The 26,207-nt window shown below is 36.6% G+C and overlaps 5 protein-coding genes across 6 annotated transcripts; 3 read left to right on the top strand and 2 right to left on the bottom strand.

The window, feature by feature from the left end:
* LOC18789982 (galactinol synthase 1) lies at nucleotides 3,617–5,485 on the top strand. The gene is made up of 4 exons (XM_007222436.2): nucleotides 3,617–4,192; nucleotides 4,314–4,634; nucleotides 4,735–4,869; nucleotides 4,968–5,485. Exons 1-4 carry the CDS (start codon nucleotides 3,851–3,853, stop codon nucleotides 5,187–5,189), a joined length of 1,020 nt encoding a protein of 339 aa, XP_007222498.1. The 5' UTR covers nucleotides 3,617–3,850; the 3' UTR covers nucleotides 5,190–5,485.
* LOC18788989 (type 2 DNA topoisomerase 6 subunit B-like) lies at nucleotides 5,346–10,353 on the bottom strand. 2 transcript variants are annotated; one of them, XM_020555491.1, is made up of 11 exons: nucleotides 10,276–10,353; nucleotides 10,060–10,168; nucleotides 9,842–9,925; nucleotides 9,725–9,751; nucleotides 9,505–9,613; nucleotides 9,300–9,396; nucleotides 8,815–9,011; nucleotides 8,494–8,638; nucleotides 7,621–7,814; nucleotides 7,372–7,495; nucleotides 5,346–6,537 (listed from the first exon to the last, which is right to left on the bottom strand). In XM_020555491.1, the coding sequence occupies exons 1-11, from the start codon at nucleotides 10,309–10,311 to the stop codon at nucleotides 6,232–6,234; spliced, it is 1,428 nt and encodes a 475-aa protein (XP_020411080.1). In that variant the 5' UTR covers nucleotides 10,312–10,353; the 3' UTR covers nucleotides 5,346–6,231. The 2 variants fall into 2 exon arrangements, with proteins under 2 accessions (XP_020411080.1, XP_020411079.1); XM_020555490.1 differs by having other exon boundaries at nucleotides 7,372–7,501.
* LOC18791286 (pantothenate kinase 1) lies at nucleotides 12,573–16,307 on the top strand. The gene is made up of 10 exons (XM_007222269.2): nucleotides 12,573–12,891; nucleotides 13,005–13,199; nucleotides 13,666–13,712; nucleotides 13,805–13,921; nucleotides 14,328–14,447; nucleotides 14,548–14,642; nucleotides 14,729–14,822; nucleotides 15,010–15,141; nucleotides 15,303–15,415; nucleotides 15,727–16,307. Exons 1-10 carry the CDS (start codon nucleotides 12,729–12,731, stop codon nucleotides 15,950–15,952), a joined length of 1,302 nt encoding a protein of 433 aa, XP_007222331.1. The 5' UTR covers nucleotides 12,573–12,728; the 3' UTR covers nucleotides 15,953–16,307.
* On the bottom strand, nucleotides 16,556–20,096 carry LOC18788834. Its single transcript, XM_007222501.2, has 6 exons — nucleotides 19,882–20,096; nucleotides 19,209–19,354; nucleotides 18,976–19,125; nucleotides 18,397–18,519; nucleotides 18,107–18,250; nucleotides 16,556–17,319 (listed from the first exon to the last, which is right to left on the bottom strand). The coding sequence occupies exons 2-6, from the start codon at nucleotides 19,341–19,343 to the stop codon at nucleotides 16,867–16,869; spliced, it is 1,005 nt and encodes a 334-aa protein (XP_007222563.1). The 5' UTR covers nucleotides 19,344–19,354; nucleotides 19,882–20,096; the 3' UTR covers nucleotides 16,556–16,866.
* On the top strand, nucleotides 23,139–24,317 carry LOC109948992 (glutamic acid-rich protein-like). Its single transcript, XM_020563135.1, has 2 exons — nucleotides 23,139–23,825; nucleotides 24,070–24,317. The coding sequence occupies exons 1-2, from the start codon at nucleotides 23,214–23,216 to the stop codon at nucleotides 24,304–24,306; spliced, it is 849 nt and encodes a 282-aa protein (XP_020418724.1). The 5' UTR covers nucleotides 23,139–23,213; the 3' UTR covers nucleotides 24,307–24,317.

Genomic DNA, 26,207 nt, shown 5'->3' on the forward strand with positions numbered 1-26,207 from the left:
ATTCATTATTATACCCAATATAGGGGCTCAAATTATAAAAGTACTCCATATGAAATGGACTTTAGAAACACACCCAAATCCCATTTATAACATAACAAAAAAAAACTTTTAACTTCTTATAAATTATAAAACTGCCATCAATTTCTTAAAACAAGCCCAATCCCAAAATCTCATAAAAATACCCAAAACACTTAATAGGGTATCAAAGTAATTTAATAATTAATATTAAATTCAATAAGACCAGCTGTCATTTTTTGGGTTTTTTTTGAATTTATTTATAAAAATTCAATTGTATAAGGTTTATTTATAATATTAGTGTTAGAAATAGATATATCACTAAACATCTCTTTTGTAAAGCCGAGAAAACTTGAGAGCTGCTGCACCAGAATTAAGAATTGGATGGGCAGGGCAGGCCAGTTTTCCTTCACTCATTTTTGGGCAGTCAAAAAAGTTGAAGGCGCATGCTATGCTTGTCCATGGAACTTTATATTTGGAGACTTCTCCTGCTATTACATGAGAAAATTTGTTGTCAAAAGTCGGCCCAAACCAGATCTAAATCGGTTTGGATTGGTCCAATTCATTCAGGTATTTTAGTGAAAATCCTAATCGGATTAGACCAAATGAACAATTGATTTCGGTTATGGTTTTAAGTGAGAATCGGGCCTAATCGGATTATATATAGCCCTAGTAAAACGGAAATAGCATTTTTTTGCTATCCCTTCTAAATGGAAAAGTTATTACGCATGACATATCGTGATTGGCCGGAGATAACAAAATAGTGTAGGCCAAATTAAAGCTCAACTTGTAGGCCAAATTAACTCATAATAAAGATAACTTTTTGCCAATGAGGGTTGGTACAGTTGGTAAGATCCTTGCACTATGTATAGCCCCATTAATGTTCGAGTCCAGCTGCCAGCAATTCTCGTTGGTGCGTGATTTGTAATTTCCTACATAAATTCATATTGATGACAACTGGCAATTTGGTGCCACACATAATTCTTTCAGACTTGAGATTGTGGGTTTGTCCTAGTGCTGGTGCTGAGTGAAAGTAGCTAATCTCCCCCTAAACTTTAGTTCATTAAAAAAAAATAAAAAAAATAGCCCTCTACTCTTGCTCTGCCATGCCATTTAACTTGCATTGCATGTGTATTTGAAGATTGATCAAGATTGTTGAGCAAGTACGTATGATCCAAGCATTTTTCTTTTTCTTTTTCTTTTTCTTTCTCTTTCTTTTTCTCTTTCTCTTTCTCTTTCTCTGTTTGTCCTTCCAGTCATGGTAGGCCCAATTGCCTATTCTGCTTAATTCATGGAGACATGATTCCACTTTGGGGTTTCAGGACTGGTGTGTACATATCAAGCTTATAATAATAAAAGTGATATCAAGTGACAAATATGAATATATTACCAAGTTTTAATATCTACTTTTGGACCAAGTTTTTTAATTTCTATCATATCATTGCTCAGCGAATATAGTAGTAGTTTATGTTTCTTTTTTCTTTCTTAGTGCATGGTTATCCATAGATATTTTCAGATTCAGATGATACATTGTAATGTAATCAAAGGGACAGATATTTCTATTAGATAATGTTAATTAATTAAATTACAGTACTACCGACTTAATTGATCTTTTCTTTTACGTTCATATTAAGGGGACTAGTTCACCTTTCTATTGTATTTCATTCAACATTGCACCAAAAATAAAATAAAAAAAAACCAATGGGTATTAGTTTGATTGGCCTATATTTTTAGTGTACTCCTAAGTTGTCATGGGTTCAAATCTCTACGGCACCTGTGTGTATGAGTTCCCTCTTCTCTGCTCCTTAACTTTGACAAAAAGAAAACCAAAAAAAAAAAAAATTGAAAACATTACGTTATTATTAATTGCAATGCTTTTTCTTATGTCTACGTGTTGCTTTCTCAGTGTCAAATGCAAAATGTTAAGTTTGAATTTGATGGCTTATGTGGAAATTTGATATTTTGGAAAAAATTTAACTCCATCCGAAATGCCAAACATCATATTTTTTATATTATATTTTTAAAAATACATGAGGCCCATATGATGCATAAAATTTTTAAAAAGAACAAATGATAGTGGGGTCTATGATTAAAAAATTATTAAAATAATATTTGACATCAAGCTTTTTGATATGTTATTTTTTCAAATCTATGTATGATTTGACTATTAGGTTGAAGCAACTTTAACCTTTAATTTTTGACATTTCATGTCCATGTGTAGCAATTTGACATATCGGTTGGAGATGCGCTTAGAACGTTAATCATATTTTATATATTGGAGACTTTTTTTTGAATATCAGCTTTAGCCAACCATTTTATATTTATTTTAAAATCCATTTTACTCTTTGGTTCTTTTGACCATACTTACATCTGTTGAAATGTTACCTTTAAACATTCTTTTAGATTGAAGTATTACTTTCCCTTCAAGAAACATATGTATGTGAGAAATGCCATGGCAAAATTTTTTTTGCTGAGTGCTGGTGTCTGCAGTAAAAGCCCAAAAGAAAAAGGAGAAACTTAAAGAAGTTCATCAAAATGATAAAGCTAACAATTAAAGAAGTTCATCAAATTGATAAACCTAATTTAAAATTTGGTTAAATTTATGGACAAAATATATTTGGGTTTTAGTGAACCGATCGCATTGAAAAAAAAAAAACTAAGAATCTTGCTATATTCTTGTCCCAAGCAATCTTGTTATTTTCTTTTATTTTGTTTTTGTTATAAATAATGTCGTTTGCCGATTGGTATACAGAAGAATATACTTAGGTCAATTAGCACTACTCTTCCCAATGATTAAGTTAATCAGTCTTTGTTAATCTTGTTAATCATACATTCATCAACGTGTTTTATTGGCATTCTAAGTTACTGAAATTCTATGATGTTTGTGTTCCACCAAAAGAAAGCATGATGTATTAATCATGTCTTAAATGTTTCACCTTAAACAAAAGAAATAGTTTGGGTTAATGAATAAGCTTTGGCCATTGACCATGACTCTCTGCTAGATTTGCATCTCATGTTTTCAAATTAGTGGATGTTAAAAAGAAACCGCTGACTGAAAAACCTCCCTAAATCTGGTCGACCTCAAAATTCACTTGTATATCAAAGGTCCCACTTCAACCGACTGCTCCACCCCATTGATGCTAACTTTCTTAAACATATCTTTTCCACCAAGGAAAATGACTCCCACTTGATCATCATACCAATACATTTTCTCAATAACAATTCATCAAATGATGTGCTTTGTGGACGTGTCAAAGTCTTATTTGTTAAAAATAAATTTAGAATAGAATTAAATTTGAATAAACGACAGAATAACATATCAGTCGACAAATAAAATATAGTGAAAACCTTTGGTGTGTGTATGAAAGCTTCCATATTTCTATTGACCATGACACTAAATAACTCCCATTGTATCTCAGCGATCCATCTTGATTCTTGATGATAAGGCTATGTAGATGAATGGTGGGTTGAACACCAGACATTGTTCATTCATTTCTTTTCTTGTTTTATTTATTTATTTATTTATTTCTCCAATACCATCCTAAACTCCAATAAAACAATAATTAAAAAAACAAAATAGGACCATGCTTTGCATTTGGGTTTCATTTGCGGTTCATATTACATGCATTTAGTCCTCATTTGATGTCTATTTAAGACATCCAAAGGGTGGAATGCACAACTCAGGAACATAAGGTTTGTAGGGTGGCTTCCGTAGTGTAGCTAATTTACTTTCCCCACACTCCTCAACGCACCAAATCTTGTTTTCCATCAAACCACCACCCTAAAACTTTTCTAATCACCCCAAAATCTTATAAGCTGACACAAAATCTAGGCAATGGCCCCCCCAGAAGTTCCAGTAGATGTGTTCCAGGCCACAAGCAAAGTCTCAACGCTAAGTTCTGCAGCCTATTCTAATAGGGCCTTTGTGACGTTTTTAGCCGGCAATGGCGATTATGTCAAAGGGGTTGTGGGATTGGCAAAGGGTCTTCGCAAAGTGAAGAGTGCGTACCCTCTTGTGGTTGCCATATTGCCTGACGTCCCTGAGGAGCATCGTGAGATCTTAAGGTCTCAGGGTTGTATTGTCCGTGAGATCGAACCAATTTATCCTCCGGAGAACCAAATCAAGTTTGCAATGGCCTACTACGTCATCAACTACTCCAAGCTCCGTATTTGGAATGTAAGTACATACAAGATTACCGCTACTTCGCGTCTATGTTTTTCACGTAGCGATATATGATATGTTATGTTGTTAGACTATCAATCCGATTAATCTTATGATTGCAATATTATATGTGCAGTTTGAGGAGTACAGCAAAATGATATATTTGGATGCGGATATCCAAGTGTATGAGAACATAGATCATCTGTTTGACACGCCTGATGGCTACTTCTATGCTGTGATGGACTGCTTCTGTGAGAAAACATGGAGCCACTCACCACAATACAAAGTTGGGTATTGCCAGCAGTGCCCTGATAAGGTTTCATGGCCTGCTGAGTTGGGCTCCCCTCCTCCTCTGTACTTCAACGCCGGGATGTTCGTGTTTGAGCCTAGCCGGTTGACCTATGACAGCCTTCTCCAGACTCTCCAAATCGTCCCACCCACCCCTTTTGCGGAGCAAGTAAGTTGTATTAAATCAAGTACACATATATGTGATGTGTGATAAATATGAATCTTGTTTTTGTAATTAATGAATTTTTTTTGTTTCTCATTTTTCACAGGACTTCTTGAACATGTTCTTCCAAAAGACATACAAACCAATCCCACTTGTATACAATCTAGTTCTAGCCATGCTTTGGCGCCACCCCGAGAACGTGGAGCTTGATAAAGTAAACGTGGTTCACTACTGTGCTGCTGTAAGTACTCTTTTAACAGATTGATTAAGCACACCATGATACATAATTACTCCCTCATTAATTAACTCAATCTTGTTAATCTCTACGACTAATTATAGGGATCAAAACCGTGGAGGTATACTGGGAAGGAAGCTAACATGGACAGAGAGGACATCAAGATGTTAGTGGCAAAATGGTGGGAAGTTTATAATGATGAGACCCTGGACTTCAAGGCTGAAAACCCAGCTGATGCAGAGGAAGAAGCTTTCGCGAGGTCATCGATCATGGCTTCCATGCCTGAGCCTGCCATCTCCTACATTCCTGCTCCCTCTGCTGCTTGATATATATATATATATATATATATATATATATATATGAGAGACTAATTAATTATTGTTCAGAAGTTAATGGTGTGATCATCAGTGATCCTTTCTTTCTTCTTTTTCCTCTTTTTGGCTCATACATCTATAATATATACTCTTTATTAATTAGGATGCTTGGTTTGCTTGGCCTTATTTTCTTGGTCGTGACAGTTTACAGAAATCACATACATATACAAATATATTATATGATGTGAGAATATGTATTTTGTATGACTTAATTACATGTATTAATACTTACATGTAATATATACAATACATACATATTTTAGCGTATTTGATATTATATATAACATATATATTTTTTTTGGTGGGCTTACAATAAAACTTGAATTCTAACTCCTCTACCACACACCCAATGCCATTGCCATTTGACATAAAACTGAAATTCAACTCGGTTCAAAACTGAGACTGAAACTCGGACTCGATTAATAATCCCAGCCCAATTCATCCAATTGGCTCTGCCTTCCAACCTTTCTGTATGGGTGAGAGAACTCTCTTCCCGTACACGTGGCAGTCTTATGATGGGTCTGGACCGAGGTGCCAAGGCCATCAGATAAATCGACATTCAGTCGATCTTGCTCAGCTGTAGATCTTCGAAATGGTTTTTCAGACTACCTAGTTGTGCGATCGCTCTCACAAAGACTGGACCGCGTATTTTGGTCCCATCCTCGTGAGTGTGATGCCATATATGACAGCCGCACAGAAGAATCACTGTAGTGCAAGCTCTCTCATCATCCTCATGTTTTTGTCAAAAACGGCCCAAGGGCTTGCAGAGACTTCAAAAGCAAGTGCAACCACAGGTGACAGGTCACAAATAAAAACAACACAACTGATGAAACAAAGATGGCCTTAAGGACAATTAATCACGCGACCAAATCATGTGATCAATGCATTAAACGATTGTTACTTATGGTCATTTGTGTCAAACGACAATGGCACATGATTTAGCATAATCATATGAACAAATCACCTCAACTGGTAAATCAGACCGTGTTGCATTTTAACATAAGTCCATGGAGCTAAAAGCATCCTCTACTTCAAATTCCTCATCTTGAGATCCCGAGTCTTGCATGTGATCATCTTCAAAAAGAAAAGTTGGGATTTCTTTGCTTCTCTGGGGATCTCTATCATTCATTTCTACAACTGTAATGAGCCTTTCCTTTATACAATCATCAAGAACTTCACCTCCAACTCCTTGAGATGGCAAGCCAAGAAAAGAAAAGCATTCTTTTCGGAATTCCGAGTCGTTGGAAGACAAGATTAAGCTAGAAATTGTTTTCGCAAGATCAGGGGCATAACTGCGAATCTGTAAAACCAAGGCAATCAGTAAAAGTCAGCTACTAAAAGGGGGCCATAGCGTTGCTAAGCCAATGCAGCAAATGATTAAATAAAGATGCTTTACCATTTTTCCATTAATAATACAAACATATTGCTGCATGGGATGTACTGGAAGCTTTTGAAAACTCACCAGAAGTTAGAAGAAAAAATTGTTGATTTTGAAATACCAGAAAACATATAAAATTGATCTTACTATTTCAACCCTTTAAATAGGATAATGTTATATAAGAAAACAGTTGAGATTATAATAACATAAAATGAATTTATAGATAAAATAAATGAGAGCCTATCAAAGTCTACGGATGTACTGTTAAGAGGAAAATTCAGGTTTCAGGTGTTTCCACACCATTGCATCATCTGTGATTTAAAAGTAGAATATATCTACCATTTGGAGTTTGACAGAGTAGTAACAACCAACCACACAAGGTATGATCACATACAACAAAGACATGTAACTAAATTTTGGTGGAAATATTAAATAATTAGGGAATTCAACTTCATTTCAAGCATTTTAATGATAAGAATTCTAGCACTCCAGAATGAATAGTTTACCTTCGGAAATTGAATATTCAGCAGACATTTTGCTGCATAATCTAAATTTTTATAACATGTTTGCGCGTAAGACAATTCCAGCAATAAAGACAAAAAAGTAAAACCCAATATAGGATAATTGCGTGTAAGAGAGTGACCACTGACGGCATTACCTAGTTATAGTGCAATTTTTTAGTCATTTATCTCATAGAAGAACCACTATGCTAGAAATTTCAAACTTGACAGAAAGCCGTGAGAGTGAGAAATTTACCTTCAGGGCTTGGGCACTTAGAAGAACTCCAGCATAATTGTCCTTCAAATCATCCAATGCCAGTCTAATTGCTTTTTTAATAAGATTCTGATCACGTCGTGTCCTTAGCCTTCCTGATGGTATTGTAATCTTGGCAGTATGTCAAGGAATAGGCATATGGCATATTTGGAAGGAACCAGAATGAAAAGCATGCAAGGGGGAAGTTAACCATATCAAAGAAAATTAAGAATCGAATCCAAATTTGGATATTGTTCGTGGTAGTGGTGCAGGACAATATCAATTTGAACATACGTTGGCAAGTTCTCCCATTCCACTAATGCAAAGCCACCCTGAACCACAACACTCCCAAAGCTCAAGCCATAACTTTTCCAGTCAATGCTAGTTAATGCCTTCAAAGAGGATTGAGGGATTGGGCAAGGTGAGAAATCTTTAAAATACAAAACCTGAAAATGAATATTTTCATCCAAGTTAAGCATAAACTTCAGAAAAGAAAATATGAATACGAGCATTAACAAAAACAAAACAATACATTTCCCCACCAAAAAACTTGCAATTGTCACCTCTGTAATATTATTATCCTTTCCAGAGGAGAACTAAAGAAAGCATACTTCTTAAATAAAAGTTTAAATTATCAGTAATGTTCTTAGACCTTACTTATAGCTTTATCTGATGACCATAACTTTATTTTAGGTTCCTTGCTATTGTCATTAGTTTCAACATCAACAAGGTCAGTCCTATGCTTAAAGTCATTTGCATATGATTTTGACTATATTAATTTATCCCTTCACTGTGATGACATAGGCGTACCAGATAACATCATACCTCAAGACAATAGAGATCACACCCAATCCAAAAGTTGAAAGTTCTATAGAGGCAAATAAGTTGAGAAAACAGTTCACCAATTGCCTTATAAAAATTCCACACATAAATAAACACATGTTGGATTGAACCAAAGCAAAATTCCAACAAAAGACTGGAAGGGCAAACAGTTATGTAACTGCTGCCAATCACAAGGATTTTTAAGCATGCATCTGCAGGCTCACAAGTGACTGCTACATATTTTACGGTTAAAATAAAGTAAAAGGAATTGATAAACAGCAGAACAAAAGTGATCAAACAAACCTCTGTTTTCAAGCCATGTGTCCTTGGGCAAGTACTGGCTACCTCTGATATTTCACTTATTACAATCACTGCTTCCATTACTGATCCAGAATACTTACAGCTTTCTGTGCAACATGCTACTCCACTACCGACCTTGAGATGCTCCCTTACAAGAGTTTAAGTAGCAGTTAAGACTCAGAAAAGGAACTTTCAATTTCTGTGCCATGGAATCTCCAACCAGTTATAAAACAGTTGCAGTCTGATGTGTTCTACTAACATTTCAGTCAATGGCAAGTCGAACCTAATAGAGAAGAAGAAGGCATGAACTTCATAGTAACTTACCAACTTGAGAAGCACAACTCACATTTTGTGCTTAATGTATTCCCATGCTTAAAAACATAATCTTCAAGCCCCGACTTTAAACGTTCAAGATTTGAGGCTGGAATAGACAAAGGATTCCATTCATTCGCTAGAAAAACATTTACGTATCTGGATCCAGGATCATCCCCGTGTTCAACCACCAATTCAATTGCAACATTCTGGGGAAAAAAGAAACAATTTAAGCTGATCGATGAACTAGTGCTGCAGTCACCATTGCAGTTAGGCACACTACTGTCCACATATTATATCAAGTAGATAAAACGTGCAAGGTTCCAAGTAAAACATGCAAGATTGCTGCAAAGTAGATTCCAAGTATTAACCGATACTTCAGCGGCGCATTTTCAATAGCTTCTTACAACAATGTTTCAGTGAAATACAATATAATTGCTAACTTGAAAAGTTTTTTGACACATAGAGCATTAATTTCTACGTAGGTCTCATCTTACAGGGATCTTTAGAATGAGTATCTTTTGAAAGAAGAGACTAAACTCTGCCACCAAAACATCAATGCTTTCGATAATTGATAGACATACTTCTGTCCCACTGGAAACCCAAAAGAAAAAAACATAAAGAAATTTAGACCATAATTTTAAAAGATAAATAAATAAAAGAAAATATTCAGCAGCACAAAAGTTGAAGTGATTTGCATGCCTGAATTTGAGTCCATTCTTAGGATTTGAAGGTAGCCTGGTCAACCTCCTGGCAGACACATTTTCTTTTAGATTGAACTGGTAGTGATATATTTCATCATCAGCAATACCTGCAATTTTCGCAAGTTCATTCTTTTAGCAGCCTGTCAAAACCAAAAGTTCAAAACTCATCGTTTTAATCAAAACAAAGCATGGTGGTAATGTAACTGATGATGACTCACTGGTGGCTGTGACAAAAAGCAATCCATCTGCATCAAGAAGCTGCTATGTAAATTAAAACTGATATACAAAACCGCTAGCCAGGCAGTTTGGTCAATTCACTCGAGTCTTCTACTTACCCCAAATCTGAGCGCCAAAAGCCTCCTTATGAAGCTTTACACCTCCAAACTCCTCCAAGCAGCTTCCCACACCCGTATCGGAAACTGCTCGTACGGAAACCAAGGACAACTTCGTCATTTTACTAATCACTCACATTGTTCGCCACATTTCTTTAGACTACACCGTTTCATTTCTAATATAAAAATCCGAATTCAGAATGAGAAGCACACAGAGATACCTGAAATTAGAACAGAGTGGGGATCGGACTGTGGAGAGCGCTTGAGAATGACGGAGAGCCTGCAAAGGTCCTCCGACGCATGGCATCGTTGAAATGCAGAAGAAATCAACTGTAATTGCATGTATATAAGGTTTTATATAAAAGAAAGAAAAATTACGAAAATTACAATCGAATCGATCGAAATGCTATGGAGATTAGGTTGAAATTGAAACTCACTTGCAGGCAGAGGTCTCGAACTGAAGCAATAATCATCTTTGTGTTTTTGGATTTTGGTAGAGAAATCGAAAATGAAACTCCCGCCGTCCCGTGCGAGAATGTAGCATACATACATCCTCACTCGCTGTTCTATCTAAAGAAGCATGTTTTGAATTGTGGGCTTGGATATGGGCCCAGTTTAATCTTAATGGGCCTACGTTTGAGCCCACTTGAATAAGACACGGACGTTGGCTGCTTGATAGCATTCTTGGGCCTATTCTTGGATCTCGTACCTAATATATTATGATTTATTTGTACCGTCCGATTTAATCCAGAAAGCTTTAGACCGTGGATGCATTAAGATTGAAGCCAGCACTGAAAGTGGAAGTCAACTCAACTAACGAGTGCTGGACTCTGGACTTACCTATAAAAAAACTAGGTCAAATTGATTCAAGTCAACAAAACCATATAGATCAAATTGACCGAAGTCAACAACCCCAGATTTGAAAGAGGGTTAACAAGATTAAATTTTGATCAGTAAATAATTTTCCTTTTAATTGGATTTTCGAATTTGGGTGTAGTGGAAATCCAAAATAATTAAAAGCTCATGGTGTTTTATGATGGGAGTATTTTTGCTTACTACTTTATCTTGATGTGTACATTCATCATTCTTTAAAAAACTTGACACATGTCTATAACTATAACTATAATTAACTTTTTGTTTTTAAAATTTTAAAAGTATTTAAATCCAAAAATAATGTCAAATAATAATAAAATAATATATTTAAAAAAAAAAAACTCTCTCTCTCTCTCTTTCTTTTCTCCTTCGCCAACCTACCCTACCCCTGAGGCTCTGTTCTCTACAACCACCCCAGCCACCATTTACTCCTCCACCTTGTTCACCCTCCACCACAACCACCAACCACACCGAAACCCCAAAACCCTAGCCACCCCTACCACGACACCACAAAGAAATATACAAACAAAGAGAAAGCAAGCTATTTTCTTGGATTTGGGGTTTGTGTATTGAAAAGCTACTGCTTCTTTTATATAGCGAGAGAATACTCTAGAGAGAGAGGGAGAGAGAGGGAAATGAGTGGAAAGAGGAGATGGTAATGACTCATGAGTTAATAAGAAATTGAAAGACGAGCTATCAAAATAGGCTGGTCCTAAATTGATTCAGTCTCTCTGCTCAGCACCATCCAATGCATGTAAAGAAGGGAATTGTTGAGTTGAGGGAGGGAATGGTGTCTAGAGTTGCGGCAGGGGGAATGGTGGCTAGGGTTGCTAAGGGCGGTGGCTATAGAGAATAGAGCCTCAAGGGTGAGGGTGGGTCGATAATGGGGGGGAGAGAGAGAGAGAGAGTTTTTAAAAAATATTTTTTTATTATTATTTGACTTTATTTTTTGTTTTCAAATACTTTAAAAAATTATAAAATAAAGAATTGACATGTGTCAAGTTTTTAAAAGAGTGATGAAAGTACATATTGAATTAAAGTGATGAATAAAAATACTCATGTTTTATGATAATGTTGTAAAGAGAAAGAGCCAAGACAAAGAAATAGCTGGAAAACAATGGGATTGGAATATAAATATAAGCACTACTATTAATACACTTCTCTAGGTGTTGGTGGGAATCAAACAACTAACCAATTATGGACTAGCATCTTATCACAAGTTCTATACATAATAACATGGATGATGTATCTCTTTATTTATTTATTTTTTCCTTTGACAAAAGTCAGAAAGATTACATGATTTATGATTTGGTAAGTAAGAACATCTCCAATCGAGATGTTAAAATGTTACGTGGAGCTTTAACGTTTTAATTTTAAAAAAAACATCATAAATTTTTGTAATCAAACAGGCTATTTCTATGTAGATTTGTTAAAGATGCAAGTGCATCAATGTTTTTTAGAACAATCGATAGTAACTATTGATGAAAATATACAAATATAAAGTAATTATGGTGCCAAATATAGACAAACATTCTCTAATGACAAAACACAATAACAAATTGAATTGATCTGAAGTGATTACATATGAATATTGTTAGAACAATAAGTAGAATATATATATATATATGTGTATATACATTTCCAAATAAAAAAAGGGCTCTAAAATGAAGATGGTTCTGAACTTCTAATACTGCCAAAACCTAATTAAAGCCTTCCGGTCAATAAATAGCATCTCTCATATGGGTGGAGCGGAGAGGACAATTGATCTCCCATTGAAATGACACAACTACCCTCGACCAATACCCAATGGGCAGGCTTCAGGGCGAGGGTAGGTAGGTACCGAGGCCAACGAACCCTTCCCCCCCTAGGAAAGTCAAAAGGCTAGAAATTTAACATCAACAGAGTGATCGAGAAAATCCAACGCATGGTATATTATTGAAGTTCGGTGTGAAAGGACCACCACCAGCAGCAGCCACCAAAAAAACACAAACGTTTATAAAATGGTTTCAAGGCAGAGATGCAGCAGACTGCAGACCAACAAGTGCACAATTTGATTCGAGGTGCAGGAAAAGCTAAAGGAGAGAGAGGCCGAGCCAAAATGGATATTGTTGAAAGCAAACAGATTTCAGAACCCATCAAATCGGAAGCTCAAATTTCCCATCTTGCTTTGGATATTGGAGGCAATTCACTCTGAATCTTCATAATCTTATGGCCTCTGTTAGATTTCTGATTTCTTGAGTTCCATTTACTCATTTCTCCTGATTTTCTGTTGTTTTCTTTTGTTTGTTGCCAGGCTCTCTGATAAAGCTGGTTTATTTCTCAACAAACAGTGATTCTTCTTCTTCTTCTTCAAAGGACAGTGTAGCAGTTTCTAGTGGCAATGAAGGCCGTCCTGTTCTTGAAGGGAAGCTCCATTTTGCGAAGTTTGAAACCGCCAAGATAAATGATTGCATAGACTTCATTCGGTCCAAGCAACTTCGCCTTAGTGGTATGTTTCTTTCCTTTTTATCAAATTTGGGAATGTTTGCTCCTGGGATTAATTTTTACTGCTTGAGACTATCTGAGCTTGTTTTGTTCAACCAAGTAATGAGGTTGGAATCTTGGATTGAAACTAGCATTTTTTATTGGTTCACGAGCTTCTGAAGAAGTGTAAGCCATACTGCTCTTCTGATTTGCTTAACATCAGCTGACATTCATTGTGAAAATGCCCTCCATCCTTGTAAGTAAACGTTGGAGCATTGCAACTTCAACAAAAGTACCCTTATTTTTTTATTGAGGAAATCAACCCAGTTGAAAGATTTCAGCTTCCAAAAAGGAAATATGAAAGAAGATGATATTTTCCCTGAATATGGCTGTTCATTCTCTCACACTCAGCTTCTTTCAGATGCACTGTAATTGTTGTTATCATTTCTGCTACTTCTGGGTTATGTGCTTATGGTTGTAGATTATTTCAGGCTTCCAGAAACATGGGGCTCCAGCCGGCGAGAGGTGCACTATTAAGGTAAAATGATTGTTTACCTTGGCCGTACTATATGATTGTGGAATGTGCTTTTGGAGTATGCGAATGTGTTAACTTGTGACAATGGTGAGAAGGCCACAGGTGGTGGGGCATACAAGTACGCAGATCTCTTTAAGGAAAAGCTTGGGATTTGTCTTGACAAGGAAGATGAAATGGACTGTCTCGTGGCTGGATCAAATTTTCTGCTTAAGGTGGGATCCTAATACCACATACATAGATTGGTATGTACAAGTTGGTGCCTTTCTTAAGTCCTGTCATGTGTTGCATAGGATGTGTGGGTTGGGATTGGCAATAGCGTGCACAAGATGAGAGGAAGTAACTTTTTTTGTTTTGTTTCAGAAGGAAAAGAAATGTGGATGAGTCAAAATGTGAAACTTGCAAAATTCAGCTACTTCTGTAGAGATATTTATGATTCTTTAGGATACTGAAATATATGGCTTATGTGCAATATAGATCCATTAAAAGAGTATAAAAAGAAATAATTCCCTTTGCACTGTTTCAGTTACAGAACTGGCGACAATATCATTGACATTCTTTTTTACATTATGAGTTCCTTGCCTGACAATAACATTCACATTTTGGTTGTTATTTAAGTAGGCAGTTCACACCGAAGCATTCACATACATGGATGGTCAGAAGGAATTTGTGCAGATTGACCATGATGATCTATATCCCTATATGCTTGTTAATATTGGTTCTGGTGTCAGTATGATCAAGGTATTCTCATAGTAAAAATCAGATACTTTAGTTACTGAATGAGCTTCATATATTTAACTTTTAAAGGCTTGACAGTGTCGTCTGTGTTGTGGTTATATAGGTAGATGGACCTGGTAAGTTTGAGCGAGTAAGTGGAACCAATGTTGGTGGCGGCACCTTTTGGGGTTTGGGGAGGCTTTTAACAAAGTGCAAGAGGTATACGCTTTCTCTTGCTTATCTTTATAATTATTGATATTCTTGTTATATGATTTTCTCAAACCAAAGCTGTAATTGTGTCTCAGTTTTGACGAGTTGCTGGAGTTAAGTCATCGGGGAAATAATAGGGTGATAGACATGCTTGTTGGGGACATCTATGGTGGAATGGACTATACAAAGGTATATGTATATTCTTGATAGAAAGGTCCCTCTGTCGATTAGTATGATGAATTATTTCTGGTTTTGGTATTTCTGTATGTCAAGTTAAAGGGTTCCTAAATTTAAAAGATAATGAGGGGCTCCTAGTTTCCATTAACTTTCATCTCATGTTTATTAACTGCAACCGTTACTTTTCTGATGATCGCAGATTGGTCTTTCATCAACAACCATTGCTTCTAGCTTTGGCAAGGCTATTTCTGATAACAAGGAACTGGAAGATTACAAACCCGAAGATATCTCTCGATCCCTCTTAAGAATGATTTCAAATAATATTGGACAGGTAAGTCATCACTGCTTAAGGCATGGTGAAAAACAAATGACTTCCTTGCAATGAATAAAATTTCTTTAACTATTTGATTATGTCAACCTTTACCATAAGAGTTAATAACTGTTTTTGTCAGCATGCCTATCATATTGTTTCTTTATGTATCTTGTCTCCAGATCTCATACTTGAATGCACTGAGGTTTGGGCTCAAGCGGATATTTTTTGCTGGCTTTTTCATTCGGGGTCATGCTTACACCATGGACACGATTGCTGTTGCCGTTCATTTCTGGTAATCATGATGGATTTTCTTTTTCTTTTTCTTTTGCAAGCATCAGAACTGATTCATGTTCAGAATTTAAGTATAAATTATCTAAAAAGAATCTTCAAAATGTAAATTTGATCCCATGCATACAACGCCTTGTTGATGCCACAAAAATGGTCCTTTCTGGGTTGTGAGCAGATTTGCTTTTCCCATTCTGGCCTCAGGGTCAAATCACCAGGACGGCCGTCATACTCTGCTGGATTTGTCTTTGTTTTTACTCTTCCATTTTTTCCCATGGTTTTGGGTTAAAATGTCATTCATTTGATCCTTCTTTGCAGGTCTAAAGGTGAAGCAAAAGCAATGTTCTTAAAACATGAAGGATTTCTTGGAGCTTTGGGTTCATTCATGAGCTATGAAAAGCATGGTTTTCTTAACTTGAAGGTCCACCAGTTGGTGCAACAATCTCCAGTTGATGCATCCCGTGGAGGAGATAAGATTCATGATCCACCAAACGGGGAATTGAATGAAAATCAAAGTATAGATTGCAGTATCTGCCTGTCATAAAAGTTTGCGTTAGATTTTCTCCTCCTGGTGTTTGGATACGAGAACTGAGAAGCAACTTGATTTTCTCCTCCTGGAGTTTGGATACGAGAACTGAGAGGCAACTCTTGGTTGCCTTTCTGCAGTCTGTAACTCAATGACTCGAAACTTGCGTAGCATATGTAACATTGTCTATAAAATTACTAGGGACATGTATGCAGAAGTGAAGAAAAATTCAGATGAAGAAAGAGAGAACTCATATATTGTACACTGTAACTTATGTACCGTAAACATCCGTCTAGATTTTGTAATTTGTATTTCTTTTCCAAAATATTGTAACTGCGCTTCATTATTCAATAAAATGAATTCCTTACTGTCATTGCAGGCTTTTATTTAATTTTAGCTTTTAAACTTTTTTCTTCTTCCGCTAACTGTGCCAGTGTGCAGCAATTTTCCTTTTGTTTCTATTTTTCCAGATTCAAGATTTGTTCCACTTATTAGGATTTTGGGATACAAATGGTAAAAGAAAGAAAGCTGTCATTCAGTCATAGTCGCATTCACACACGTCCTTGCCCATTGCACCCGTTACATGTATAAGTTCTAGAGAGAGAAATGAGAACGAACACGTATACAAACCATCTAATTTGATGTTTGCTGCAATTTATAACATCATCTTTCAAAGGAACGTTGATTTAGCAGATAGGTGGATACAACAAGAAGTTTTTGACAAACAAGAACACTATACAACATACACGAGGATTGAATCCTTGATCTCATCCTCCACCCTCATCTAAAGGGAGAGGAGTCTCCACCGGGCCGAAGGGCCATTACACTTGACAGATGCAAGAAAAATTGATGGACCTTTTACATATCAACTTCCATAAATAGCGAATACAGATAAGGAGCTTGCATTAGTTACTAACTAAACACAAGTTGGATCATTTAGCGGTCGGTAGCCTCCGATGATGTTGCTTTGCATTTCTCCTGCGCAGGGCCCATCTTTCTTTGATGTTAGATACATTATCAACCTGACTAAGTATTTCCTGATCCTGAGACATTTCAAGCTCTTTATTAGACTTCTCAGGGTTTAATTCTCCTCGTATTCTGGCAGCTTCAGCAAGCAGATCATTTATCAGCATCTCGGTGGTCTTGCTGGTGATACCCCTTAGATACCAAGAAATGGGAGGGGGTGGAACAATAGCTGGCTGGATCAGTTGCTCTAAGCTGACCTTTGATCCAATCCTCCCTTTGCCTCCAGTGCATGAATGATAATCTGTCCATGTCTTGGGTTTGAAGGGAAAGCAGGTCTTTTCATCGACAAAAAGAGGTTCCACTCTCCAGCAGCCTTCAAATCTCTTCATAAACCCTGTTTTGACTTGCTTGAACTTCATCTGGCAAATGTCATTCTTAGATATTAGAGAACTGATTTTCCCATGGCATTACAGAGATCATTTACCCTTAACCCAGTCATGTCCTACGTTGGATATAAGAGCAAATTAGGTGGAGTAATGAATTATTGACTGGCCTGTTTCAGAACATTACTTTCTACACTTTTTTTTTTTTTTATACCCAGAAATTAACCAATCCACATGCCACCGCCCACCACACACCCACACACCCCCCTCCTCCCCCCCCCCCCCCACCCCCACCCAAAAAAAATCTTGGGAGGCAGGAAACGCTAGCAAATAGCTAGGTAGGTGCCTTCGGGGGTTTTGAACCTCAGACCACATGGAGCAAACCATGGGCCTGCGCTTCTAACTAATATATGTAATGCAGACAAATAAAGTATAGTGGAGATCCTGAATGTGATAGGTCAACATCACAAACCTGATATCCACTTCATGCAATGTCACTGAAAATGTGAAATTCCTTTTTTTGGGTGAAATAAGAAGAGAGTAAACTATCAGAAAACTAGAGAATTTAGCTCTGATCCACAGATGGGAAAAATTGAAGCTTCAGCAAATTGGTTGAAAACTGCTTCAAAATATCAAGTAAATATAGCAACAACAATTATATAGTATGTACTTGATCCATAGACACTGTTTCTGTCACCCACCAGCCTAAATAAGATGTTGAGGCTTATGGTACGCACATGTATGACAGAAGAGAGAGAATGTGGAATAGCAACAAAGATGCAGTTCTTAAGTCACAGCAACAAGAAGATGATCAAGTCCTTACTGAATGGTCTTCTCTGTTTTGATCTACTAAAACATGAACTGCAATGGTCCCTGACCACCAAAGGAATCTCCATAAAGCTGCTTGCTCAAGTTCAACCACCTGCCTAGAACCTTCATCAACCAAAACTTTTCTGGATATCACTTCCTGGGACAGATACCTAACTTGTCAAATTGGCGAATACACTTTCATATAAAAGAGTATGCATCATGATAGGGGAGTAGGGAAAAAAAATTAAAAAAACACCCACATAGATCGAATAAAAAGAAAGTCAATTAAATAGTATCACTTGCCTTAATGTTCTTGAAAACCCTCTTATTGTCAGGGTCAGTTACAATGTTATATACTGCATCTGGGGGCAACCCAACATTGACATTCACACTGAGGTTGCAAAAAGAACCTTTTGGTACACTGACCTGCAAAGAGTAAGAATATGTTGTGGCTTAAGATTAGTAGATACACAGAGAAGCCATAAACTCTTGAGATGCTCCTTCCAAAAAAATGGTGGCATGATATTTGCAATCACTAAAACATTCTTGTTTCTGGCTTAAATTATTTCTCTTAACCAGCATATCCTACATAAAAGTATCCATGTTAAAGGAACAGAAGCATGGTTTGCTTGCTTACACACTAACATTTAGTATATACATGGAGCAGTGAGTCAAAAATCAAGACTATACATGTCAGAACCTGATTGATATGAAATATTTATTTCCAAAGGACATGACAAATATTGCTTAAAAAATTGAATTAACTTTCTTTGACGTCCATTACCAATCACATTTGGCATACAACAAGCTTACAACAGGACAAAGCCAATTTAGTCCCACACCAATGGAAACTAATTCGGTAGAGGGAAGCACATCTCTCACCTTTATATCTGGTGGTTGATCAGCCCATGAAGGATTTTCTCTCCATGCCTGCAACTGCTTCTCCAAATCAACCTCCAAAGATGTAGCCTTTTTAGGGACAGAGATAACTGTTTTCACTCCATCATCTTTTGCCAGTCTCTTGAGCTGTGACTGTTACATTAAAAGGGTATTAAATCCACATAACAAATCAACATCCATAAGAAAATCACAAGCTTTTAGTGAAAACGACTGACCTTTAGACAATTCTGCAGCATGTGAGGAACCTGCAGAAGAGTTTTAGAAATCACAAGGTCAAATGCCTTGAGGTGCCCATTTCTCTCATTCTTGGTGACGTTTACGCTTGTCGTGGTCACCTCTGTCTCGCCCATTAAAGCTGGAACTGTTTGGAAACACCAGTTCAATGAACATTTTCATTAATTTCATAACTTGCACATGGGAAAGTAAACATTGACTTGGTTATGTTAGCTTATAATGGTTGCCTACTGTTTAACGACAATTAGAAAGTAGTTAATCCATTTTTTCTTCTTCTTCATTTAAAAATTAGTGCCTCAAGCCAAGAATCAATCAAATAATAACAAAATTCAGTGGCCATTCTATATCCCAAGCTGGTAAACCCAAACACTGAATACATATTTGTGACCAAACTGAATTTGATAAAAACAATTCGCCATCTTCATTACCCATATTAACATTTGCAGCAAAATCAAGAAAAAGCATGAACCATCTCAAATTCTAGAGAGACAAACAAAAAAACAGAGCACCGAGACGCACATAAACTGGAGAAAGAAAACCCCATAGCACTGGAAATTAAAAGAACCCAGTAATGATAGCTCAAGAAGAATAAACGAGCCACAACTGGACTAGATATTAAGCAGGGAGATAGAATGAAATGAATGGTTCACTTACAGTTACAGAGAAAATCCAATCAGAAGAATAGTCATTCCAGTCTCCAATTTATGAAGCTGATCCAAGAATCTGCTGTTTTTAATTCGCTGTTCATTTTTTGAATACTTTTGTTCCAACTTTCTACAGATTTTGGAGAAGACCAAGCACGTGTTGCACATGTAATACGCAGCCAGCACTGAAATTCATCACTCAAGTAATAATCTAATGGTGGCGGTGCCTACACTTTGGGCTGTGGACCCCATGAGCTAAGGCCAAGTGTGACAACAATAGTTTGGTAGATGCCTAAATATGGGCCTTTCACATTCGAGGAATGATTTGGTCCAAGATTGCGGATCCCATATAAGCCCTATAACTCCAAGTTATTTGAACAAAATACAGAGTATTTGTGTGACTTCACATCCAATTATATATAGGGTTCTTTAGTTTTAACTCATAAAAAACTTAACTAATTTGGAAAAAAGATAATTAATTTTGCTTAATTAATATAAAACCAAAGCCACCTAATTTTACCAAAAGGACATCCAACAACCCTAAAATTACTACATGTGCCATTGTGCTTAACTGTCAAATACAGTTTATTTAATTATAAACCAAAACTTAAAACTGTCAAAACGACATAACATTCCTACAAAACACAACACAAAACGACACTACTCAAATTTAATCACTTCAAAAACTGGTTTCGCGCGACCTTTCATATCCCACTGCATACCTACAAACTATTCTCCAAAAACGCAGCCGATGAGCAGAAACGGGGACGACCGACGACGAGCAACAGCGATGGCGACGACGACGACGACCAACGACGACGAGCAACGACCACCGACGACGAGCAACGACCACCGACGACGACCGAAGCTAAACCGTAAGAAAATGAATCAGTACTCTCTTCGATTTTAGGTTTTACACCGACGATGGTTTCAGTACTGTTTCTTCCTTTTGGTTTCTGGTTATTTGTAGCAGATTTTGACCAGAAACTGCATTGCAGTTTCTGGTTCCATAATTCAATTTCAGAGTGCTTTTTGCTAGGGTTTATGGGAATGTTATAACTGCTCATGAAGTTAAATGTGTTTTGATATTAGTTTCAGTACTGTTTTTGCCTTTTGGTTTCTGGTTGTTTGTAGCAGATTTTGACCAAAAACTGCTTTCAATTTCAGAGTGCTTTTTGCTAGGGTTTATGGTAATGTTATAACTGCTCATGAAGTTAAATGTGTTTTGATATTAGTTTCAGTACTGTTTTTGCCTTTTGGTTTCTGGTTGTTTGTAGCAGATTTTGACCAGAAACTGCAATGCAGTTTCTGGTTCCATAATTCAATTTCAGAGTGCTTTTTGCTAGGGTTTATGGGAATGTTATAACTGCTCATGAAGTTAAATGTGTTTTGATATTAGTTTCAGTACTGTTTTTGCCTTTTGGTTTCTTTTCACATTAAATTTTGAGCAGCAGTTTCTGGTTGTTTGTTACAGATTTTGACCACAAACTGCAGTGCATATCACAAAATGGAACAAGAAATGTCACCACAAAAGAATGAAGCTGAAAACCAACCAAAGCGCAGAATCAAAATGATGGCTCAAAAGATCAAAACAAAGCCAAAGCCAAACTATGATCGGAAAGCAAAGCACCTGGACTATGTCCAATTTCGGTGCAACGCCTATGCTTTCAACAGCATCATTAGAGACATAAAGGACAAGCTCAATGAAAGGCAGAATAAGCTTCTCAAGAAAACCCCTTTCTGGAACTTGATCGAGCTGTTTTACCGCCAGAGAATTGACATGAATAACATGAATAAGTCGGACCTTGACTTAGTACAGCTGCTCAAGAAATTTGATCCGGATACAAAGTCCTTCAAATTTGGAACCAAATCATTCCAAATCACAGGCAATGCAGTGACTCAGATTCTAGGACTGCCAAATGAAGGCAAATCTGTCAAACTTGTCAATGATAGGTACACTGCTACCTTCAGAACAAGGCACTTTGGAGAAAAGGGAAAACCATCAAAAAACCAGGTAGAAGCAGAATTACAAAAGACAATTGCCTTAGCAAACCAACCGAAGAAAGAAAAGAAAGAAGCTGAAGAAGAAGAAGAAGAAGAAGAAGAAGTTGATTACGACAAGTAGGTGGTCAGCCTAATATTGATTCTGCTGTGCATGACATTCCTTTTTGCTAATTCTTCATCTACTTTGCATTGGAAATTATTTGAGCACTGTGTGAATCTAGACACACTTTCAAGCTATTCGTGGGCAAGAGCTGTTTCAGCCTACATGAATGAATCCTTGGCCGCAAAAGCAAAGAAGGGAGGAGAAGCCTCTATAGGAGCTGTTTTAGGTTGCACTATCCTAATATTGGTAAGTAAAAAGTGGCTTATGCAATGCATTTTGAGTTTTAGGCAATGCAGTTTCCATTTAGTGCAATGCAGTTTCCATTTACTGCAATGCAGAAATGGAAACTGCAACGCAGTTTCTGTTTTATCCTATGCAGTTTCCAACCTAATTTCTGAGATATCTTGTTTTTGAACTGTGCAGTTTCTACTGTGTGAGAGGACAAACATCATATAACCTATCCTTGGCAAGGAGAAAGAAACTCCTGCCATTCTTAAATGGAGTCTTGTGGAACTCCACACAAGATTCAACCAAATAAAAGACTTGAATGACATCGAGGTATGCAATTTATCGCATGTTCTGTTTTAATGTATCTTGAATGTGAATCCATGCTAAATCATTCTCATTGTACAGGGTATTTTCAAAACTCCTAAAAAGCGAAAAACTACCAGGGAAGAGGAAGACACTGTTGAGAAGGTAATTGAAATCTGTATACAGTGCATTGCAGTTTGTGTTTTCTACATTGCAGTTTGCATTTTATCCAATGCAGTTTCTGAATCATTCAATCTCATTGTACAGGGTATTTTGAAAACATATAAAAAGAGAAAAACTACCGGAGAAGAGGGAGACCCTCTTGACAAGGTATAAGAATCTCTAAACAGTGAATTATGCATTTCAGTTTTCGTTTCCTCCAATGCAATGCAGTTTCTAATTAGTTTCTGTTCAATATGCAGGAAAAAGAAAAAGAAGATGATGAGGGACAACAAGGAGAAGCAGAGGAAGCAGAAAACCAAGGAAAACCTGATGATGCTGATCAAACTCCAGAATTAAAAGAGGCTGGAAAGAAGAAAATGTTTGAGAATGAAGCTGGAAAAGAACCTCTTGCAATTCAAGACCTCTTGGTGAAGTCCATGACAGACCAAATCAACTATCACCAACAACAAGATCCTAGCTTCGTTTGCCCGGAAAGATTACAACTGTGGAAGGATGAAAAAAATGAAGACAGTGAGAAGAAAATGAAGGAATTGTGGGATATATTTATCCAAGCAGAAAAGAGATCAAAGGAGCTGGAAGTGGAGTTGGCAACATACATAGAGAAATTAGATAATGAAGAATGTGTGACTGCCACCATGACAGTGGAATCTACAGTTCAGCTTAATGAAATACAAAATCTGAAAAGGAGGATTGCAGAATTGGAAGGCAAGGAAACTCGTATTGACATGGAGAAGATTGCCAAGAAAAAGGAGATTCAAGGAAAGTACAAGGCAGAAATTCAAAGCTTGTTGTCAGACCCAACAATCTTTGAAATGGAGATGGATCTGCCTACAAAACAACCAACACAACCAGTTGAAGAGAAAAAAGAAGAAAAGAAAGAAGAAGAGAAGCAACAAGAAGAGAGAGAAGAAGAAAATAAAGAACAAGAGAAGCAACAAGAAGAGAGAGAAGAAGAGAAGAAGCAAGATGTTCCAACACCTGATGTTCCTTCAAGAGTACAAAGGGTGAAGAACAGAGAAAGAAAGAGGCTTCAAGCATCTTGCTATGTGTACGAAAAAAATAAGAAAACAAAAAAGGAGGCAAAAAAGGATGATGAAGAACTACCACAATTCAAGCTTATCTCTTCCGAGGAGGTATGCAATTACTGCAGTTCAAGTTGCTGCTTTTTTCTATTTTCTGCATTACAGAAACAGAAACTGTAATGCAGTTTCCGTTTCCTGCAATGCAGTGTGTTATCTGCTTTATAGAAACAGAAACTGCAATGCAGTTTCCATTTCCTGCAATGCAGTGTGTTATCTGCTCTACAGAAATAGAAACTGCATTGCAGTTTCTGTTTTATCGAATGAAGTTTCTAATTAGTTTCCTTTCAATCTGCAGTTAACACAAGAGGCATCTCAGCCTGATGCCACAAATCCAATTCCTGATCCCCCAAAAGGAACGAGCCTTCATGATTCAATACCTGTAGATCTGCAACAATCAAGTGATGAAGATGAAGGACAAAAAAAGCCAACAAAGAAAAAACTAGGATGGGGTCAGAGGAAGGTGTGGCAGAAAATTCCAAAGGCGGACAGGGAAAGAATTGAAAAACACTACTTAAGTACTCAACTTTGGTAATATCTCTATTCCAAAATAACAATTCTTTCATCTTTTAATTACAATTAAACTAAAACTAATCTTGTGAATTTCATGTATTCGAATCCGCAGTGATAACTTTTGGGCAGGACTCAATGATGAGAAAGTGACAAACCATGATCTCAAAGATATTGTATGGGACCTGGAACTGTCACAAAACGTAAGTATTTACCAATTCTATAACACACACTGCACTGTATTTTTTATTTGTGCTACCTATATTACCAATTTATAATTTCATTTTTCTCCAATCAATGTGAAACAGGTTATTGAGGCCTATATCCAAATAGAGGAGGATAAAATAGAGCCCATGCAGACAGAGAGTCCACAGTACATGTCCACATGGACTTGGGTAAGTATTATTTTGAAAATTCAAAATTGTTTAAACAGACAATGCACTGCAGTTTTCGAAAAATATATACTAACAAATTGTCATTCTATGATATCAGACTTACATGCAAAGCTTCCAAGAGCCATCTTGGCACAGGTTCCTGTATGAACACTTACTTGAAAAACTCGGGAAATGCAGTGTTCTTTTCTTCCCGATTATTTCAAAAGAAGAGTTCCACTTCACACTTCTCACATTTCACAAAAATGAACGAAAGTGGAGACACTACAATCCACTTAGATCGTTGGGACGTAGAAAAGAAGAAAGGTGCATTGACATTGCTTGAAACTTTGTAAGTGGAATGAAACTGTCTTAATTTCTCAGCACAAACACAAACAGAAACTGCATTGCAGTTTCTTAATTATACATACTGCCTAATTTCAGACCAAAACTATAATATGCAATGCACTGATTACCATTTCTTTTTCTCTTTTTTTTCTTCTTCTTTAAACAGGTTAATATTGTTGAAGGGTGGCTAGAATATATAAGACCTCAAGCACGAGTGTTCATAGAAACTAAAAAAAAACCAACAATTGTGAAGCAAAAGGAAGGGCCCCCGACACTTGTACAAAAAGATTTGACTCCAACTGAAGAACTCACTCTCAATTGGATTATGCAAAATCCATTGCAGTTTCCATTTGAGGATGACATGGAATGTGCTCAACAAAGTGTATCTTCGTAAGAATTGTGTCTACTCAACTATTCATTACAGTTTGAAATCATTCAAAAGCAAAAAAAACTAATCTCGTATTTCATTTGCAGATTGGATTGCAGCATGTTCGTCATGTTCTATATGGATAAAATAGCACAAGGACAGCCCATTCCAAAAAGCGTGGACAAGAAATTCATGAATGAATATCGAGCACAATATGTCACAAAACTCATACACCACAAAAACTGTATAATTAATCGTCTCTAGTGATTTGCCTTTCGTTAACTCAAGACAATATGTATCTTAATTCTTGTGGATGTTTGTAAATATTTCTAGTTATGGTATATGAGAACATATTTCCTATACATATAAACTGTAATATAATCTTGGAACATGATGCAACAAAACGAAAAGGAAACAAACAAACTGCACTGAATTTTCTGGTCAAAAATACTGCAACAAATTAAAACTGCAGTGCAGTTTATATAAATAAATAAAAATAAAAAATCAGCTCAAAAAATGTGAAAAGAACCCAAAAGCCAAAGCCATAATCAAAGTACTAAAACTTTGTTCAAAACACATTTAAGTAGGTCAGCATTGAAATGTAGTTTCTGCTCATAATCTGCAACAAATAAACAGAAACTGCACTGCAGTTTCTGCAACAAAATCTGCTCAAAATCTGAAAACAAGCATTGAATGGCAGTCGAAAATGAATATCCACTCATTAAACAATTGTATAATTTTCATTAACTTCAAAAAAGAATCACAATATCCAATTAGAAGCTGTGTAGCCAATTACAAGCAACTAAAACTGCAATGCAGTTTTTGCAAAAAGTGCAACGC

The sequence above is a fragment of the Prunus persica genome, chromosome G1 (genome assembly GCF_000346465.2).
Source record: "Prunus persica cultivar Lovell chromosome G1, Prunus_persica_NCBIv2, whole genome shotgun sequence".
Classification (NCBI taxonomy): Eukaryota; Viridiplantae; Streptophyta; class Magnoliopsida; order Rosales; family Rosaceae; genus Prunus; species Prunus persica.

Excerpts from the sequence above, each read along its gene's own strand:
- LOC18789982 (XM_007222436.2), top strand. The coding sequence starts at position 3,851 with ATGGCCCCCCCAGAAGTTCCAGTAGATGTGTTCCAGGCCACAAGCAAA. Across the intron at positions 4,635-4,734 it reads CCACCCCTTTTGCGGAGCAA|GACTTCTTGAACATGTTCTT; the intron begins GTAAGTTGTATT and ends CATTTTTCACAG. Across the intron at positions 4,870-4,967 it reads TGGTTCACTACTGTGCTGCT|GGATCAAAACCGTGGAGGTA; the intron begins GTAAGTACTCTT and ends GACTAATTATAG.
- LOC18788989 (XM_020555490.1), bottom strand. The coding sequence starts at position 10,311 with ATGATTATTGCTTCAGTTCGAGACCTCTGCCTGCAA. Across the intron at positions 10,169-10,275 it reads TTCGAGACCTCTGCCTGCAA|TTGATTTCTTCTGCATTTCA; the intron begins GTGAGTTTCAAT and ends ATGCAATTACAG. Across the intron at positions 6,538-7,371 it reads TAAGTGCCCAAGCCCTGAAG|ATTCGCAGTTATGCCCCTGA; the intron begins GTAAATTTCTCA and ends TTGGTTTTACAG.
- LOC18791286 (XM_007222269.2), top strand. The coding sequence starts at position 12,729 with ATGCAGCAGACTGCAGACCAACAAGTGCACAATTTGATTCGAGGTGCA. Across the intron at positions 12,892-13,004 it reads TCTTGCTTTGGATATTGGAG|GCTCTCTGATAAAGCTGGTT; the intron begins GCAATTCACTCT and ends GTTTGTTGCCAG. Across the intron at positions 15,142-15,302 it reads TTTCAAATAATATTGGACAG|ATCTCATACTTGAATGCACT; the intron begins GTAAGTCATCAC and ends TCTTGTCTCCAG.
- LOC18788834 (XM_007222501.2), bottom strand. The coding sequence starts at position 19,343 with ATGGGCGAGACAGAGGTGACCACGACAAGCGTAAACGTCACCAAGAAT. Across the intron at positions 19,126-19,208 it reads TGCTGCAGAATTGTCTAAAG|TCACAGCTCAAGAGACTGGC; the intron begins GTCAGTCGTTTT and ends TTAATGTAACAG. Across the intron at positions 18,251-18,396 it reads GGGTTTTCAAGAACATTAAG|GAAGTGATATCCAGAAAAGT; the intron begins GCAAGTGATACT and ends TATCTGTCCCAG.
- LOC109948992 (XM_020563135.1), top strand. The coding sequence starts at position 23,214 with ATGAAGGAATTGTGGGATATATTTATCCAAGCAGAAAAGAGATCAAAG. Across the intron at positions 23,826-24,069 it reads AGCTTATCTCTTCCGAGGAG|TTAACACAAGAGGCATCTCA; the intron begins GTATGCAATTAC and ends TTCAATCTGCAG.